This window comes from Ursus americanus, chromosome 10 (assembly GCF_024610735.1).
Source record: "Ursus americanus isolate L20-20 chromosome 10, mUrsAme1.1.p, whole genome shotgun sequence".
Lineage (NCBI taxonomy): Eukaryota > Metazoa > Chordata > Mammalia > Carnivora > Ursidae > Ursus > Ursus americanus.
The window spans coordinates 35,749,277-35,770,182 of NC_142136.1; the positions used below are offsets into that span (position 1 = coordinate 35,749,277).

Sequence of the window (20,906 nt, forward strand, 5' to 3'; positions counted from 1 at the left end):
GTCTCAAACATCTTTTAATAGTTGGTCTATTTGAATTGGGATCCAAATAAGATCCACTTACTTTTTTTGTTATGTTTAATCACAATTCATTTAGAACAGCTACTTCTTCCTAATTATCTGCTCATTATTACTGGGGGTTGTGTTTGTTTGTTTTGCTGTTGACTTGTTGGAGAATTCAGTCAGTTATCTTATAAAACATTCCACTCTCTGGATTCTCCTATTTGATTCCATGAGGTGTCTTCTTTCCTTCTCCTCCTCTGACTCCCCTTCCTCCCCCTCTTCTTCTTTCTTTCGTCCTTATTTAAAAAAAAAATCTTTTCTATTTCAAAATGATCACGGTAAGTTTGTCTTTTCTTCATGGTAAGTTAAAATAAAGGTTGTGATGGCATAGATTGTGTTTGTGTGAGTCTATATGTGCCTGTGTTTGTGATGTTTTGCATTTATTAACTATAGCATGTAAATTACATTTTTATTTGCTAGACAGCGTATGGTTCAAGGTGGTCCTGGTTTTGCAGGCATTCAACCAATTTCTCATTTCACATAGATTATCTTGGTTGTCACAACCTCTCCCACCGTGGTGTGTAAATGCATGTAACATCTTGAATGATGTGACTATAGAGAAATATAAATCCTTGGGGTCCTCCCCAACCATTTCTCTTGTAACAACCTTCTTTATTTTTAATAAACATGTAGGTGGCTTTTTGTTTTTGTTTTTTGCTTCTTTGTGTTTGTTTCTTTGTTTTAGTAGTCTGTGGGTTGAAAGTTTCAATTGGTGGAACACAAGATTGGAGTAAAAAAACAAACTGAAAATATATTTATTGTGTCTGTTAAAAAAACAAACAAACAAACAAAACCAACTTTCACCAGTCTTCTCTTATATTTACTCTGCTGGGCTCTTACTAGCTTTTTCATTTTGGTATCTGACCTTGCAGGTGCAGGTTAAAGGCAAAGAATTGGTTTAATCATTCATTCTAGCTGAAGTAAAGTATGTTCAGGAAAGTATTCTTCAGGTTTTTGCCACTCAAAATACAAAATATCCATATGTAATGCATGGTAGTCAGACTTTCTGGAAATTAAATTATTTTTGGGTTAAGTTCAGTAAAAATAATTTGGGTCCTCTGCTTCAATCTCTTGATTTACCAATCTCTCCCTTACAGTGAATTCCAAATAACACCACTAAAGCACAGTTCTGTTCATGTTGTAATTATTTTCCCTAAGTTTTCCTATTAAAACACAAAACACCTTCCTACCCATCACACAAACCATAAACTGATCAAAAACGACCCTTTCAGGCATTCTGCTCCTTCTCCTATCCCTGAACTTAGCCACCCCATACCCCTGCTTTCCCCAAAGCTGGCCATGCATTTTCATTAACACTTCAGTTCTGTTGCATAAATGTCTCCTTTTCTTTCTGGCAAATTTAGCTACACCTTCAGACCTGATTTAAAAGAGACTTCAACTGGGGATGTACTGAATGGTGACTAATATAACAAAATAAAAATTATTTTAAAAAAATAAAGGAGAGTTCAACTGTGGAGAATTCCATAATTCTTTCAGATTTTTAACCATTACTTCTGTTTCATTACCATAGCACTTTGCTTATATTTGCTTTACGGAACCTCATTCTGCAGTTGAAAATAGTTATTTACATATTTACATGTCTGCCTTCCTAGTGGAAAGAAGTCATGATGTTCATTTTTGTTAAGTACCTGGGCATCCATCTAGGAGTCTAGGTATGTTTTTAAAATACTTTAAATTTATAAAGCCAGACATTGTGGATATTAACTCTTGAACATCTGCTCAAATGATGGAGCTTTTAGAAAAAAACATAGTTTTGTTTCTTGTGGTGTGCTTTTGGAAGAGTACCATTCATATAGTAAAAGCTGAATGTGATTAGAATATGCTATGTTCTATTATCTTTACATTTTAGATATGATCCCAAAACAGACACATGGACCATGGTGGCTCCTTTGAGTATGCCCAGAGATGCTGTTGGAGTCTGTCTCCTTGGTGACAGATTATATGCCGTTGGTGGCTACGATGGGCAGACATACCTCAACACTATGGAATCCTATGATCCACAAACAAATGAGTGGACACAGGTAAGACCGTCACCAGCATAATTTACTTCAAATACAAGAATTTACTTCATTTACTTCCTTCTAAATTTCCTTGAACCCAAAGTGATTGATTTAGCCCACTGTCATCTTCGTTTTGTGAAAAGTTCACTAAATCACATGTTTTTGTGTACTTTCATGTATTCTACACCTTAATAAAAATCATATTAAAAGGTGACTTTCACGCCTCAATGGGATTTCCACTTTATTATAAGTAATAACAACAAACAGGAACTGAATTTTAATGAGCTAAAACAAACAGAAAACAAAGTGGAATATATTGGTTCACAGAAACCTAACTTTAGAAAATTTGGTTTTAGAGATAACTGGAATAAGAAGATGGGAAGCTATAGAAATCAACTTTCTGCCTCCTAATTTTGCTTGACTATCCTTAGGTCCTATCAGGCACATTTTCACCTACTGCAGAGAGAATTTTCCACGGAGTGGAGCTGCTGGAAGCTCTAAGTAGTCATCCTCACAGCCATAAACAAAAAACAAAAACAAAACAGCAAAGGACTCCAAATGATCTGTCATGTAGAAAGTGCTCACTCTCAGACAATCACTTCGGCCAGGAAGATGGAGCGAAATAATTGGCCGATCTTAAGTGAGGTGAGAGACTCAGGATCACACTAGAATAAGGCAGCTCCCATTCTGGTCACACAGTTAGAAGATTTGTGTTGCATTGCGTGGTGCTGAGGGAACATGAGCATAGTGCAACTTAATTATAATGGAAAACACCTTATTCTGTAGAGCTACTATGACCTTGCTTGTAATGGAGGGAAGGGATACATTCTAAGACTTGGGTCCTTATATTCAACTTCTTCCTATTTTCCTTCTTTCTTTTCCAAATGTCTCAATATTTCTATTATTCCTCCCCTTTATCAGAAACTTAAAAGCAAGATACCATTCCTGCAGACAAATCATTTCCATTAATGTTTGCAGTGAGATTCCAAAGCCTTATTTAGTTGAAGCAGAATAGGAGCGTCATCTCATAACATTCCTCAGTGGATGGAGGGTTCTAATTGCTGGGGGGGGGGGGGTGTCACAGAAATTGACTAGTTTATCTGAAGAACTTGAACACTGGTTGGAGTAAATTTCTTCTAAAGATACTTAACTTTTAAAGACACAAAACTTCCTAGATTGTGCCAGTTTGGATGATATATGTTCAACCACAATATTGAGATAGGCTGACTCTGAAGTACAAAACTAAATTCCTCATGTCCAGACTAATGTGCCTGCCTTATGAATCTTACCCTCCTCTAAGAGAAAATTCTCAGATTTCAATGAAGATGGATGAATTTGGCTAAAAGGAAAAAAGAAGGCAGAATGAATGAAAGAAGGGGATTTATTTGGAGAACTAGGTCATATGATTTTCTGTTTTACTTTAACTGTAAGAGAAGAAGCATTCTTCATCCAAAGAGCAGCAGCAAATATAAAAGAAGATTGTAATTATTACACTAAAATTTTAGAAGATATATTTTAACCTCTTCTTTTTCTGAGTCCCTAGTGTTTACAAAGAAATACTGCATGCATTAATGACTTGATTTGCTAAGGAAATGTACCAGTTCAATGCTACATATCTTAAATGTGCCACTTTTACAAATGAACATTAAATGAAGGAAGTTTATGGGCATATCAATGATAGAATATAGTCTTCATTACATATTTATAATAATGAGCCATTATGCTTATCATCCTTCTAAAATTGAAATTAAAATAATACATTAGTAATAATAGGTAAAAACTTCCTGAAGAACATTTTCTCTCATCTGTATTTTAATGCACTTTTTTGGATCATATATCTTCCAAACAACAAGGTGGTATTTAAAATATTTTTTTTTTTTTTTTTTAAAGATTTTATTTATTCATTCGACAGAGATAGAGACAGCCAGTGAGAGAGGGAACACAAGCAGGGGGAGTGGGAGAGGAAGAAGCAGGCTCATAGCGAAGGAGCCTGATGTGGGGCTCGATCCCATAACGCCAGGATCACGCCCTGAGCTGAAGGCAGACGCTTAACCGCTGTGCCACCCAGGCGCCCCGGTATTTAAAATATTTTATAACAACTTTGTCTAAGTACAATAAACATTAATTTTAAAGCTTTTAAATTACTCTAAGATTTTACATCCATATATTTTCATTATTTATATTTTTAAGAGCTCTAGGGACCATCAGCAGACCCACACAAATCCCTTTGTAGAATTTCAGGATTCTAGGTCCCTAGAAAAAAAATCCCATATGGCTGGATAGTGCCTGTCACTTTCCCTTCATATACTCCATAAACGGACAAAACCAATAGGTTATCCTATTTCTCACTGGCATCCCCAAATGGCTGAGCATTAGAATAAATAAACAAACTATATTAAAATATCCAAGAATGTGTATTTGGAACACTTCCCAAGCTAGCCTGCTGGAAATAATATTAATAGATTTGGGAGCAATTGCCAGATTCATGTCTTAGTTTTACTGAGAACACATACATACATGTATGTATGTATTTGAATAAATTTGACTTTGTCATTTAACACTGGGTTTATTTCTCCTATTTTATTTGGAAAAAAACCCAATATGTGTGCTTCAAGACATAAAAAAAGGACTTTATTCCATTCCCCCTGGCCTGGGTAAAACCACCCTTTTGTGTGTTGTCTTGGTGCTGTCACAGTGCTATCATGATGAGTCCACCTGCAGCTGTAAGGAAAGATAGTGTGTGATTTACTATCACCTCCCCACAGTTGATGGTGGGGGTAAGAGATAATGTGAATATTTCTTAAATAAAGTAGCTGAGAACTATTGTTACAACTCAGCTCGCTCTGTTGTGCATGGATTTCTTTTATTTGCACGCAATAGATACATGGCCATATCCCCTTATCTGCAGTTTTGCTTTCTCTGGTTTCAGTTAACAGTGGTCTACTACAGTCTGGAAGCAGGTGACCCTCCTTCTGATGTATTGTCAGAAGGTTAGTAGTAGCCTAATGCTATGTCACAATGCTGACATCGTTTATCTCATTTCATCTCATTACAACAGCATTTTATCATGTCACATCATCAGAAAAAGAAGGGTGAGTACAGCACAGTAAGATATTTTGAGAGGGAGAGAATACATTCCCAAAACTTTATTACAGTATATTTTTATAATTATTCTATTTTATTATTAGCTATTGTTGTTAATCTCTTATGGTACTTGATCTGTAAGTTAAGCTTTATCATAGGTATGTATGTATAGGGAAAAACAGTATATAACGGGTTTGGTACTAACCATGGTTTCAGGCATCTGCTAGGGGTCTTCAAACATAATCCCCCCTTCAAGGAGGGGCTCCTGTAGAAGATATTGAGAATAAGTTCTAGGGGAGCCTGGTGAAATATCTACATTCTCTGGGTTTTTTTTTTTTTTCCCAATTGGTTCTGTGGTCAACATTTTAGGATGTCATTCTAGGGCTGAAGTTATGTATAACCTTGGAGGGAGAGCACAGCAGATTTTTAAAAAATATTTATTAAATAAGATGAAGTTAGAGTAAAGGGGGAAAGGGGAAAAGGTCTCTTAAATATTTAAAATGTATGTATGTAGAATATATCAAATGCTCAAAATAGCATGATAAATTCTGTGGTAAGGATATTACTTAGCACTATGATAGAAACTAAGTGTGTTGGGTAGAGAAATCTTCCCTCAGGAAATGACAAGTAGAATGAGACCTGATAGGTGGGTAATAGTTAACCAGGTGAAAACACAGGGAGTGGTTTGGTTTGAAGAACAGAATTTGTAAAGAACTGCAGGAAGAACCCATAACATGCAAAAAATAAAGGGGTGACCAAGGAGTTTGGAGACATAAGCAGGGTCTATGTGATGCATAGCCAGAAGCCATGTGATAGAATCTTGACTTTACTGTAAGGCTGAGTGCAAGTTAATGAAGGCTTTTAAGCAGGGAAAGTAAATAATCAGAATTGTGTTTTAAAATGATTGCACTTGATAGGATGTGAAAAATCATTACGAGCAAGCAAGTAGAGTCAGAGAAATCTGTTAGGAGGATATTTTACCAATCCACTGTAGAGGCGGAAAACTTTTCCCTTCTCTCTTCTATTTGGTTGGTCTAATAATCAAACTGATATAAGATAGATTAACAGGAGAAAAATATAGTTTTGTATGTATGGGAACCCCGTAAAAAGAGGAGACTCAAAGAAGTAGCCAAACCAGGAAGCTTTATACGTTTTACACAAAATGATAAATTTGTGACAAATTGACAAACCAAGGATTTGTGGTAGTGAAGTGCTAAAGAAGTCTCAAGGTTTATTTATATAGATTTTGGCCCTAAATTCTCTCTCTGGTAATAAGGATGCCTTCTATCCTCCTGGTATAGGGAAGTTACCTTTCACATTGGCGATTTATTCCTGCTTTCAGGGGGACCAAAGATCAGAGAGTCCCTCCTATGCCAGACATCTATCGAGTACCTTTAATTCAAAATAATCAATATGCAAACTGGCATATCCTGGGGTGGCATACTCTGCCACCCTTCACCCTCAAGGAAGAATTGTAATGTGAACGAGGCTGAAGACCACAGGAATGGGTATAATCAGGTTGGATGGAGAGATATTGTAGGACTTGATGATTATTCAGATGTAAGTTTGATGAGGTAAAACTAAAGGTCATGGATGTACTCTAGGTTTCTATCTTGAGCAACTGAGTAGAGGGCGGTGTCATTATTTGACACCAGAAACAAAGGAGGGACAGTACATTTTTGGAAAAAAAGGCAGAGATTCATTTTTACAAACACACTCATGCATGTTTAGAGATAGATGTAAATGCAGATACAGATATAAAGTAAAGCTGTTCACTCTACTACGCACAGGATTTCTCAGTATTGAACGAACATCAGAGGGTATTTGGGAAAATTTTCAAAAATACAACTACCCGATATTCCTCCCATTCCTATTGAGTGGTGAGGCATGAGCACGTATACTTTGTAAAAGCTCCTCAGATGACTCTGATGTGAAACAATACTTAAAAATCACTGGAAACTAAAAGAGAGACAATGGTAAGTATTGGATTTTGGAGTCACATACACTTCAGTTTGGGTACATTGATTTATATATTGTCTCTTGACATTCTATTCACACACCTGTCACACAAAAATAATACATGATGGGATTATAAAGGTGATGTGATGATCCATAAAAATTATTCTTAACACAAATGAATAAAAATAGATCATATGGGAAGTGGCTTTTTTTTTTTCTTTTTACCCTGCAAAGGGATGGCAGGTAACAGTAAGAACATTTAAAAGAACTGCAGATGCGATAGTAATTTTCATATTTAGAGAGCAAGACAATGTCCTTTCTCAGTCAATAAGATAATGTATGTGATTTGAGGTTATTTTGCTCTTGGCTATTTTATTTCTTACATTTTATTCACTTTCTTTTCAGTTTGGAATAATATCCTGTAATGTCTATCCTACTCTGATATTTTATGTGCATAAATTATTCTTAGAAAACTGTAATAAAATCATTCATATCAAAATACTCAAATTATTAAAATCTTGGCTTACCTCCATGGAATAAATTTTCATTACAAACTGTAAAAATTATTGTTTTTAATATATTTCTAGCCAATTTCATATTCAGGAATTATTAAAAAAATCTCAATTCTCATCTCAATGACTATCATAAGGTGGAATTTTTAAAAATAAGCCACTATAGCAATTTTAATTATGGTCTATTTATGACAAAATATTGAAGTTATTTCACTGTATGTCTCTGTTTAGAATAAATGAATAACACATTTATTTCAGTATAATATCTGGGGAAATAAGTTCAAGATGATTTCAGTAAGTGTAATAGCTATTTCATCTAAAATATACTCCAAGATATTACTATGAAATATCATCACAAATGTGTCCATGCAAGCCCAGAAATAAATCTTCGCTGGAAACTTCTACAGCATCTTTATGTCACTAAAAATCATTAAATATCTTACTACTTGCATTAAAAATTCCAAAAATGATTGCAAGCTTTAACAATTTCAATATGCAAATTATTGCTCTTTTGTAAAAGCCATTTTCAATGTTTCCATTTTTATTGTACTACTTCTGACTAAACTGGGAAAATATAAGCCCATGTATTTATGATTTTCACACATATGAGTGCTTTAAATATATTACAATTTGTCTACTTTTCTATGACAGTAAAATTTGTCTTAAATTGTGTTTCATCTTTTTCAACAGATGGCTTCTTTGAATATTGGGAGAGCAGGTGCCTGTGTGGTAGTCATCAAGCAACCTTGACTTATTTTTATTTGGAGAGATTTTATTTGCTGGAATGGTTATTTTTATATCAGAGGGCAAGAATGAGAACTTCCTGAGATGAAAATTCTTCAAGAACAAGGATTTCTGTAGATTTACCTACTGATGTCAAAAGAGGTGCAAGATCAAAGAGAATTACAGGAATCGAAATAAATATCAAAATGTATGGGAACAATGTCTGGCCGTATATTAGTTAGTTCAGGAATGGTTATTGGTAATTTGTTTTGTATTGTAGCATACAATAACTAAAGTTACCAAAGGCTTGTTTTTCTTGAGCAATTGAGAGACCAGTATTTGTGACATGGATAATTTCATGACTACAACTCATTCAATTCTTTTATAGTTTGTGGCAATATCAAAGAGGTCGAACAGCTGATACTTCATCTGACAGAATCTGGTTGGTTTACTATTTTCCTAACCAGATGTGGTCATTCTAGGAGGCAGAATGATGTTTTATTAAAACAAACATGCTTCTTCCTCATTTTCTCAACTGTGAGGACAATTAGAGAAACAGATTCATGCCTGTCTCTTGCATTCAGAAAACAAATGGTTCTGCTAATCAAAACTGCATATTTCATCAGAGAGGATGGCTAAATTTTATTGCAACCGTATTAGCAATCTAAAGCTGGCAAACACAAAGGATTGTTTTCATTAGGCTTACCACACTGCTTTGCTTTTTGAACACACTGAGCCAAAGAATCAGTACAATTATGGGCTTTTGCCTTATGTTGAGTTCAGTGTAAGCATGGATGCTAGTTATTCTGAATATTATATATATCCATTGCATGTTAAGGTCCTTTAGAATTTTGTTCATAAAAAAAAAAAAAAACCTTAGAACTTTGAGAGAGAAATCTATGATCCATTCATTTGGAGTGTTAATGATCATTGTTAGAAGGAAGGCAGACTTCAGATTCTCATTTCTCACTTTTCAGACTTGTTACATTGATATGCACATTATTTTATGCCAAATGTTTGTAATTGTTTAAAGCATAAAGTGGAAACATTACACAATGTCCTTAATAGAGTCATGTAAATTTTAAAGATAATTAATAAATGATAGAACATTTGCTTTTATCACTGTATCTTTCTTCAATAAATTTTAATTGAAATCTGAGTAAAAAACTGACAAGGTATACTGCAGAGATACGCCATTTTTATTGCCTGACTTCTCAAAAAATCAAGGAGTATATATCTCTCTCAAAACGTGTATTTCCTCCTAAATATTACGCTGGCACCGAATGCCATCTTTAATTATTGCTTTCTTCTGTAGTCACTCATTTGATGCAGTTAGCAATAGTGCTTACAAAGCACACATCCCATAATGAGTGCTGATAATTGTGCAGGCACTAGAAAAGACAAGAAAATTCCTCTTTGAGTCAATGTAAACCATGGGATTGATTTTTATTGTTGGGTGGAATAAAATGTTTGAAACCTAATAACCAAGAAAAATATTGATAGTTTGTATCAAGGAAAGGTCAGGAAATCTAAATTTTCCCAACATATACATGTGATCAAATTTATTGGTCACATTTAATGTCAGAAAAATTATGTTACTAGAAGTATAAGATAGGAGGAAGTATCAGTGAATTTTAAAAATCACAGGTAAAAAATGAATAACATAAAATTTATCATCTTAACCATTTCTAAGGTACAGTTTAGAGTGTTAAGTATATTCAGTTTCTTCTGCCCACGTATTTTCTCAAATGCATAGAACATACAGATAATATTAGCTAAGCGGAATAGACAACTTAGTTTTGAAACTTGAAAGAATAGAGAAGATAATGTGGGAACATCTATTTTTTAACCAGTAAAGTTTTGTGGTGGTCATATTTAAAATTTGTTAATAAATATATCAATATTTTTACAATATTCTTTCCTGAGAAGGAATTTACCTGCAACAAATTTGCTGCATTCAACCAACTCTATATGTAGATCATATTAGCCTACTACTTCTGCTTTATATTGCATAAAGTGAGTGTGTACATCAATTGACCAAATTGATGAGGGAAACAACGGCAGAAGAAAAATTATGAAATTTCCTTACCACCTACAGCCCGTTGACATGTCCTGGAAACAGGCAGAATGACATTCCTCTAGGGACTCAACTGCCTCAATGTTAATACCTTGCTAAGGGCAAAAGGCAATCCTAGCCTGATGCCCCCCCACCAGGATCCTGTAAGTCTACTTTAACATATAAAAATTCCTTTGGAAACTTCCTTTCTCTCTAAACGCCCCCCTCCCCCAAAGATACCTGTTGGCAATCATCTCCCAAGTATATGGGCCATTGATATACATCTGAAGAGTCTCATGACTAAGGTTTTATTAGACGGTAATGAATGACCTTTCCCAACAATAGCTAGCCCCCTCAAGGTCCTGCAAACCTTGCTTCCAAAATTCTTTAGAGACTTACGCTATCCCTAACCCTCTCCCAACTTGAGGTTATATAATGGGCCACTCCTCATGACCCCGGAGCAGCTCTTTCTGCCCACGGGTCCTGTCCCCATGCTTTAATAAACCACCATTTTGCACCAAAGACGTCTCAAGAATTCTTTCCTGGTAGTCTGCTCCGGATTCCACCCACCAAACCTCACCGATATCCCACAACCTCATCATTTGTAAGTTTCTCCCAGATACTGGAATAAGAGAATAAGAATAGAAGCTTTAGTGCAATCTCCTGAAAAATAGCTGGCTACTCAAAGAGTGTAAGGAGTTTAAATTATTAATTACATTATGTATGGTTTGAAGAAACCAGCAAGTCTCTGTATAAAATAAAAATTTGCAACCAAACAGCTAAAATCTGTGATAATAATTCTAAAAAAATTAACATTTGAACATAAGCTAAAATATAATATTTAAATATCTAGGGTTTTATACTTCTAGATTAAAATGTTTCTATAAAAAATTTAAGATTTTGCAGCTTTGGGGAATTCTTTTAACCATGTCCATGTCACTCGTTAAACCCGTACAAAGTGTTTTTAGTATTTAAAAAGAGATGAAAATTAAGTATAAATAAGAGAAATGAGAATTAAAATTAATATTTTAGGCATGAAGGGGAACAGAATTTGCCACCCCAAAATATTCCTCTTGGGCATAAGGATTATCTCGAGCTGGATATTTTTTAAGAAACAGCAGACAGAGGAAAAGCTCTGAAAACAGTTTAAGATACCTTTTCTTAAGGGACATTTACATTTATATGGAAAATCTCCACTTGTAAGAATGTTTCCACCTTTGTAACTGGAAGAGGAGGTTCACTAAAGCTCTAGAAAGTTTTAAGAAGGCAACAACCTAAATCTACCTAACAACCTTGTTTACTTTGCTTTTCTTGATAGTCTCCCATAACTGGCTCCCCACCCCCAACATGTCCTTTTACCCTTTGCTGGTGGTGGTATTTAAGGTGGTGTCTTAGGCCATTTTGGAGAGTTAGGTGCTCAACATGATAACTGCACTCCCTAATCCCCACCCCCTATTAAACACATTCCCTCCCTGCTTCCTGTACTCCTCCACTCCCTCCCCCCTCTGGTAACCATCAGTTTGTTCTCTATAAATAAGGGTCTGTTTCTTGATCTTTCTCTCTCTTTTTATTCCCTTTCCTTGGTTGTTTTGTTTCTTAAACTCTACATATGAATGAAATCATATGATATTTGTCTTTCTCTGTCTGAATTATTGTGCTTAGCATAATACTCTCTAGCTCCATCCATGTCATTGCAAATGACAAGATTTCACTATTGTTTATGTCTGAATAATATTCCATTATATATATACCACATCTCTTTATCCATTCATCAGTCAATGGACACTTGGGCTGCTTCTGTAATTTGGCTATTGTAAATAATGCTGCTATAAACATAGGGGTGAGTGTATCTCTTTGAATTAGTGTTTTTGTATTCTTTAGGTAAATAACAAATGGTGCAATTGCTGGGTTATAGGGTAGTTCTATTTTTAACTTTTTGAGGAATCTCCATATTGTTTTCCAGAGTGACTCCACCAGTTTGCATTCCCACCAATAGTGCAGGAGTGTTCTTTTTTCTCCACATCCTCACCAATACCTATTGTTTATTGTGATGTTGATTTCAGCCATTCTGACAGGTGTGAGGTGAGATCTCATTGTACTTTTCACTCGTATTTCCCTGATGATGAGTGATGTCCAGCATCTTTTCATGTGTCTGTTAGCCATCTGTAGGTCTTCTTTGGAGAAATGTCTGTTCATGTCTTCTGCCCATTTTTAATTGGACTAGTTTTTTGGGTGTTGAGTTTTAGAAGTTCTTTATATATTTTGGGTACTAACCCTTTAATGGATATGTCATTTGCAAGTATCTTCCCCCATTTCGTAGGCTGCCTTTTAGTTTTGTTGATTATTTCCTTTGCTGTGCAGAAGCTTTTTATTTTGATGAAATCCCAATAGTGCTTTTGTTTCCCTTGCCTCTATTACCTCATATTTTCAAGATAAACAGCAACTAATTCTCAAGTAAGAGGACTGGATAGAACCATTTGTCATACATAGTTCATCCTAACTTTACTGGGTAATTGGGATGAGCATCGGTGTTACTTAGTTTTATTGGGGGGGGGGCATACTTCAGGATGTAGAGATAGGGCTGCTGTCTTCCCTGATTACATTTCAAAGAGACGGCCCTCAGTGAAGGAGGACTTCAACTGCCTCCATTTTAATCTCAAACTTTCTAGTTGGGTTCCTCTTTCCAGCTTGTCTCTTGGTTCAGACAGAAGAGGCTGAGGGCAAAGCATCTTCTGATGGGATCCGAAACTATCCTCTCAAGGAAGCTAGCCTGAGCCAGCAAGACCCTGCCTGTGACTGACTCCAACACAAAGATGGATTTGACTTTCACTGCACGTTCCCACCCACTTTTGCTTCACAGTTTCCTTATGTAAACTGAAAGTATTTTCAGCATTTTGGAGACTGTCTTTGAGATGCAAGCCCCTGTCTTCCTGGTGTTGGCCTCAATGAAATACATGTCTTTCTTTTTCACCACCACTTCTTTTTCTGCCTTTGGATTTTGTCAGCAGTGACTGGCTGGCTGAACCTGGTCTGGAGCAAGGTACTCCTGCATCCCTGCGCGAGGGCTACACCAGGTCCTTGAGAAAAACATTTCTACGTCAAAAGTTGACAAAGACCTATCCAGTTTTTGAAAACATTTACATATAACTCAAAGAGAGGAGAAAGTACTCAGAATTACATGTTTTCTAAAGGAAATGTTCTGAGAAAGAGGAGGGGAGGAAAAATCTCTTCCCTCATTTCAAACAGGGAATTAAACCTCTCCGTTTTCATTTGTTATTTGTCCTTAAAATTGATATTAGTGTATTTTTCCTCCAGTTGTTTTTCTAACTTCAGATTTGCCCTTTTTCTCTCTGAGGTCAGGGGGAGGCAATGATCTATGTTGGGGTCTGCAAACTAGGGCCACAGGCCAAATGCAGCCCACCGTTTGTGTGTCTTTAAATGATTGAAAAAAAAATCAGAAAATAATATTTCATGACACACAAAAATTATGCAAAGCACACAGTCTGGTGTCTATAAATAAAGTGTTATTAAGACACTGCCATGTCTCCTCTACCAGTCACTGTAGCTGCTTTCTAGCTACACAGCAGTTAGTTGCAAGAGAGACCATATAACCACAAAACCTAAAATATTTACTCTCTGTACCTTTACAGAAAAAAATTGCTGACACCTGGTCTGGGTCCTTACTAATCAGATAATAGTCCCTGAACAAGCAAGTTTACTACTACCAGGAGCTTGTTAGAAATGCTAAATCTGGGACCCATCCAAAGCTGCTGAGATCCCACTTTTTAACAAAGTATCCAATGTGACTTGTTAAACTTTGAGAGACACCAATGGAAGTAATATTTCTCTGCAAATTTTATTTCCCTCTCTGGTTTTCTCAATGAAGGTATCAAGTAGGGAGTCAGCAATCCTGCTCAGCTCTCATATTTAATCCATGTACTCCAGTATAAATTTTATCAGGAATAACAGTAAAGTTTTAGTTCTCAACTGCTTTCCCTTTGTCTTATTTTTTAACTGGTTCTGAAACTAGATGAGGAAGGGCGTTGCTTATTGGATTACTCCCAAAACCCAGCAGAGAAATAGTAGTAAGCTAGCTGAAATGGGGTATATGATAAGCAGAGAGCTCTAATTATGAGAAGCTGCAATTTTTACAAAGGAAGATACAAGAGAAAGTAGATCATATGTTTATATTATACTCGTTATTTTATAATCCGTTTCAGTCTTATTGAGACTGGAGAGGAGAGTAGTCCCTGGTTTCAGGCAGCCAAATTTCTGGCTTATAATCAATCAGAGTGATTCTTACTGACCTCAATTCTCTTGCGATGGTAAATTTAGTTTGCTTGGGAACTAATCCCCAGCTATGCTTAGAGAGGCATACCTGTTCCTCTGCCTACCGAGGAACTTGTATTTTCAAATGAGACTTAGAATTCTTATATTGGTGATGGAGAAAATCAAACCCACAGCGGCAATGCCTTTTGCATTAAACGGAGAGATAAAATTAAAAGGTTTGTATTGTTAAAAGGTAAACCGAGGCATGCTAAACATCTTAAGAGTTAACTGAACAAAAATAGATTCCACTGTGGTAGGGCCAAACCAGAAGTGGTTAAAAGCACTCCACCTAAAGAAGTCAGGGGAAAGACTTACATAAAGGGGCAGAAGTAAAGGAAATTACTTGATTGGCTATAGTTTAAAGCTTTGTTGGCTGTTTGAGAGTGGTTGTTCTTAGCACTCTGATTTCATAACCTAGAGCCATTTACAGGCTTATATTTTGATTTGCTTAGGTAGGCCACTACCGCATTCGAGCCAACTCAGTCTAATGGACTCCTTGTCTAACTAACTTAATAGTATTTATAGATTTTGATGTGTTAGAAATTCATCATAATTGACTTAAGATCCTAGTAAATAATATTAACATTAAGGAAGTAATATTGATTTCACATTTTAAATTTTATGTGGAAGGATAAAAGAAAATGTGACAAAGTTTATAAACAACATTTGAATTTTAAAAAATTAAATCACTGAATTTATTACTTTAATACATTTATTAGAATTGACCAATGTTTTTAAAGCTTTTTGTCTAAGGAGAAATACTTGGCAAACTTAAAACACAAGCATTATTATATTCATGAATGTAGATTAAAGTGTCGGAGGGAATTTAAATAAGCTGAAAATGGGACTGATCATTTAAGGGAATTTAATAGGCTTAAATCTATATAAGCACATATTAATCAAGGGCCCCCTTAAAAAGGATTGTTACTATTTTGTAGATTTACAACTAAATTACCAAGACTTTGAAAGTTCAATTTAGAAACTTAAGGAAAATGTTGTTTATTGACATAATTATTTTTAAGAGTTGATATTTATTCTATGAAGAAAACAACCACTATTGTATTTTTCGAATACAAAGCACACTCATTTAAAAACAAAAATATTGTCCATGTTTATAAAATACTTTCATACGTATTACTAACTCATCGTTACCTCAATCTTCAAAATAACAGTTTCTTTAGAATTATGCTCTATCCATCATAGAACTAGGAATAGAATTTCATAGTACAGCCATAAAAATTCATTTTATTAAATAATACTTATGAGAAAATAAGTATTTGCTCACATTGGCTCAAATTACCTAACTTACGGATACTGTATTACTTACAGTAAGAAATGTACAATGTTCTTATTTTATACAGATAATATTATACTCATTATAACTTAATATTTTTGTGTAACATAAATGTATTTCTATTCTACTGCATTTTTCCCTATCTTAGGACCAATCACCTTTGCTATTTAAGATATTTGAACATAAATTTAAATAAGTCTATTTCCCCTAGTAATAATTCAGAAAGTTAAGATACAACTGCCTGGAAATTCATAGTTGTTATATCTTTATCCTTCAAGCCCATACACAAAAAATGTTGAAGTCCTTTTAAAAATAATATATATTTAAAAGCTTATATTTCTTCAAATGTTCAAAACCTGTTCCTTTCCCTCACTTCTATTACCAGCTATAAATGATGTACAATAATTGGCTGATACAAATGGCATATTTAGATTCTAACTGGCATAGAAGATGCTTACAGGGAATTTATTTTTAATTTAGATGTTTGAAAAGGGGAATTATATTAAAACTGGTTTGATGTCAATTAAAAAATTCAGAGAATTCTTAAGGACTGTAGGAAACTGGCCATGAAGTCTACACTTAGGGGAATAGCTAAATTGCATGTCCAAGCACTGCTTTGATTGATTTTTACTCTGATCTTCTCACCAAATTACATTTGCAAAAGTAACCATGGAGACTAAAAGCTTGACTACTGAATTGAACTAGCAAAGTAATAACAAAGAGTGTAGTAAAAGGAAAGTAAAGGTGTTTTCAGAGTCAAAAAGGTGCCTTATTTTAACATATAATACACTACATTATTTTTCTAAATCCTAGGAAATTAAGAGTATCTACTTATTCTCCGGAGGAGTAGGAACAGAGAAGCAGATTAACCAGTCAACAAAATGTTTATGTGTTGATGCCTAGTCTAATATTCTATGCATTTGTTGCTTATCAAATGGTTTAGGGTATAGAAGTACATTTCTTTAAAAAATATCTCACATTCCTAGATCTACATTCACAATCAGAATTAATCAGATCTATGGTCATTAAAGACATTATTTTAGTGGTTGAAAAACTTTTTGGACTAAAGCTATTATTCATATATTATGCTATAAATTTAAACAGAACACCAATCAAAACAAGCAAGAATTTTCAGAAAAATCTCAATTCTTCAATGGACTTGAATTATGCAAGCATACAGAAATTACAAATCTAGGTTAAAATGAATAAACTATTCTTTAATTTATAGGGTGAAGATAAGTTAAATGTAATACCTTCATAATGCAATATATTCATCTGTCAAATATTCACTAACGACCTTCTATAATGCCAGGAATCCAAATTGCTGTTGGAAGCATAATTTTAAACAACAAATGGTTCTTTATATCCAGCACCGTGAGAAGAAAGGCACGTATAAGCAAATAATACCCTGAACAAGTGCTATGATAGATTTAAGTACCAGATGTAAAAGAAGTTGATCAGGGAATATCAAATTGCTTGGGGAGATGAAGAAAAATTTACCCAAGAAACTCTTATTTGTAAGGATCTGAAGTATTCTTGAAGCGAGATGTAGAAAGCAATTATGTTCTTTCTCTAACCACTTCCCACTTGTCCCCCTGCATACCTAATACTGCTAAATCTAGGCAGGAGGAAGGTGTTTCTGGTCCTTTCTTCAGAGGCTCAGAAATAAATCTCAAACTGTTTTCTAATGAATCCTTAGGAAATGGAAACTGATTACTCTCCTTGAATTCCTATGTTAACAATGTTAAGTAGCTTTAATTTGGAAAATTTTAGGGTGCCTTTCTCTCTTGTGTAAGGCCTCAAGAAAAAGAATTATTATATGTATTTCTCAATCGACTATTCTTTCTTTGGAACTATAAATTATGGATAAGAATCCAAATAGCAGGAATTACTGAGTGAACTTCCATTTTACTAGTTTAATTCAGATACATATTTTTTTGTCTTATATTTACAGTAAATTCGATAATATACATAACATTTCCTTAAACATTCTGGAAGTATTCTTAGTGGTTAAGAGGTTATATTTTGGGTTCGGATCACACGGGCTGTCTAGGCTCTGTCTTTTTCCAGTTATGTGAGTAAGGCAAATTACCTAACTTCTTTGTTCCTGACTTTCCTCACTGTCAGTATACAGAGAGGATTGTGAAAATTATTTAAACCACTTAGCCCAATGCCTAACCCTTAGAAAATCCTTGACAAAGGTTAATAAAGAAAACAAAACAAATAAAAGGCCCCCTGTGAGAGTGCCCGGGTGGCTCAGTCAGTTAAGTGTCCACCTCTGGATTTCGGCACAGGTCATGATCTCGGGGTTGTGAGATTGAGCCTGGTGTTAGGCTTCATGCCGGGCATTGAGTCTGCTTAAGATTCTTTCTCTCCCTCTGACCACCCCATCTCTCTGTCTCCCTCTCTAAAGAAAAAGAAAAAGAAAAAGAAAAGGTCCTTTGAACTGTGGTAACACTATGCATGGTAAACGTTTACAGAGAAAATCAAAAGATTGTTTACTATTAGACAACCACTTTAAAAGAAGCAATTATATGAATACATTTTTCATAAAGTTCATTTATTTTCTCTGAGAAATGTACACCTATTAACAAGATCCAGGTTAATATTAGCACTAGCTCTGAATCAAAAACAAACAAACAAAAAACCATTTTAAAAAATAAAAACTAAATAACTAGATCAGCAAGTAATTTCATACATCATGAAAACAATCCTGTTTGTAGTAGGGTCAGGGAAAAAAGGAAAAACTCCCTAATTCAAAGAGAAAAAAGAAAATTGTCAAAAAAATTAAAATACAGTTATAAATATACAAAAATTATCATTCCTGTCAAACTCTTCCTAATGCCCATTTGCCACATTCTATTCACTTTATTAATCAAATAAATCTTGTGAAAGACCAAATTACATAGATGATTTTATTCAGGCTGTTGTAATAGAAGGAATATTCTTTTTTTTTTTTAACATTTTATTTATTTATTTGACAGAGAGAGAGCAGGAGCAGGGGGAGTGGCAGAGGGAGAGGGAGAAGCAGACTCCCCGCTGAGCAGGGAGCCTGATGTGGGGCTCAATCCCAGGACCCTGAGATCGTGACCTGAGCCCAAGGCAGATGCTTAACTGACTAAGCCACCCAGGCGCCCCAGGAATGTTCTTTAATGAAGTCATTTCAAAAGACTAGGAGGAAAAAGTGGGGTTCATTATGGAAACAAGGGGGTTATGAAGAAGGATGAGAGTCAGTCCTATTTGAAGGCTGGAGGTGTTTAATTCTTGGAATATGCCACAAAAGTCACACCTTTGCAGTTAGCCTTTTCTCGGAACACAAGAGGGGAGGGGAAGGTCTCTCAACAAGCTTTCCAGGAAGATAGGGCTCAGATAAAGTCAACATTGTTAGTCCCTTATTTATTCAATATTAATAAGACTCAATGTTGAACAATTCAGAGACAATCCTGAACCTCCTGAATAGAGTGGATGAAAGGTGAACTGGAATAGGTAAGTTAAGCTTCCAGAGGCAGGGATGCAATAGCTTTATAGTCAGTATCAGAAAACCAGAACTATTACTATACCAGTGGGTGAACACAGGATCACAAGCATCAAACCTCATATACTATCTGTAAGGTATAGTCCACAGGTCTAATATATCAGATATATATGAAATATATATATATATATATATATATATATATATATATATATATATATATATATATATATTTGCAAGGGTGGGCATTGTCGTTAAAATATTTTAGTTAATTCACAAAATTTAAACACATAGAATTTGATGAGTGAAAGCCCATTTCTAACATTCATTCCTTTACAGTCTTCCTTCCTATACTGAACTCACAACAAGATTTCTTCTATTCAAATCTCTTATTTTAATACGGTAGAGAAAAAAAAAAGATGAAAAAGTTAAGATGATTTCCCCAAATTATTAGGCATTAAATGAGCTCTTATATTTTAAACTCCAACAGCAGTCTTTTGAAAACAGCTATAATGTTGACAGACTAGATACAGTTTTTATTTTCCAAATTTTCTCTTTTTGAATACCATAGGTTTTCTAAGTTCTTTTTTTATTTCCAATGTCATCCTGATGTTTCTTAGGGAGCTCTTCAAAAGGGATAGCAAGCTCGAGATCCCTGTTAACAACTGCCATGTTGGTATTTACAATGGTGCAGACTGTCATTAATATTTTCAGTTTAAAATATAAATTAGTTGTATAATGTTTATTAGGAAACTGATAATCCTCTCAGATTCCTAAAGTTCTTTTATAAAAAGGCATAGTAATTGCCTGAGAGTAATTGAAGTGTTAATGCCTGCCAACATTATAGCTGTATTTCAGTTAAAAAAAAAAAATTCAATGTTACATCTCCCAGTATTCAATATCTACCTAACAGTAGCATAAATATAATCTCTGAAGGGGTTGAGGACACATTACCCCAAAATATGGCACCTTCATACATTAAATATTTTAAGCTGAAGGATTTGAGAAAATGGCGGATGCAGGAAGGTCACTCTGACCTTCTCTCCTAGCCCCTTGTCCTTCTGAAAGAGGTCATAAAACCCTCAAGTGAGGGCTGCCTTCCCCATCCATACCTAGAGAAAAGGAGTTTACTTATTCATGAAGAATCTCAATAAACAGACTGAACTTGCTAAAGTGCAGTCTCCTACTCCTCAAGCTATCATATTCCTTCACAGCTGTCTACTCTTCATCAAACCTAGCATAAAAGTACACAGGTCTAAGTGTTTCATCAGCTTTTCATTTCCTTAGGAAGGCTCCCATGTCATGAAAAACTTATATATTAAATAAATTTGTTTGCTTTTCTCCTGTTAATCTGTCTTCACCAATGTTCAGATCTAGCCACAGACCCTAGAGG

At 34.9% G+C, this 20,906-nt stretch overlaps 1 protein-coding gene across 1 annotated transcript in view; it reads left to right on the forward strand.

Moving 5' to 3' along the window:
- KLHL1 (kelch like family member 1) overlaps nt 1-9,445 on the forward strand; it is a 231,920-nt gene extending 222,475 nt beyond the window's left edge. The window contains exons 9-10 of the mRNA XM_045811015.2: nt 1,931-2,102; nt 8,327-9,445. Coding sequence (XP_045666971.1) covers nt 1,931-2,102; nt 8,327-8,386 — 232 coding nt within the window. The 3' untranslated portion in view covers nt 8,387-9,445. The remainder of the gene's footprint in view (nt 1-1,930; nt 2,103-8,326) is intronic.
- Nucleotides 9,446-20,906: the final 11,461 nt, after the last annotated feature.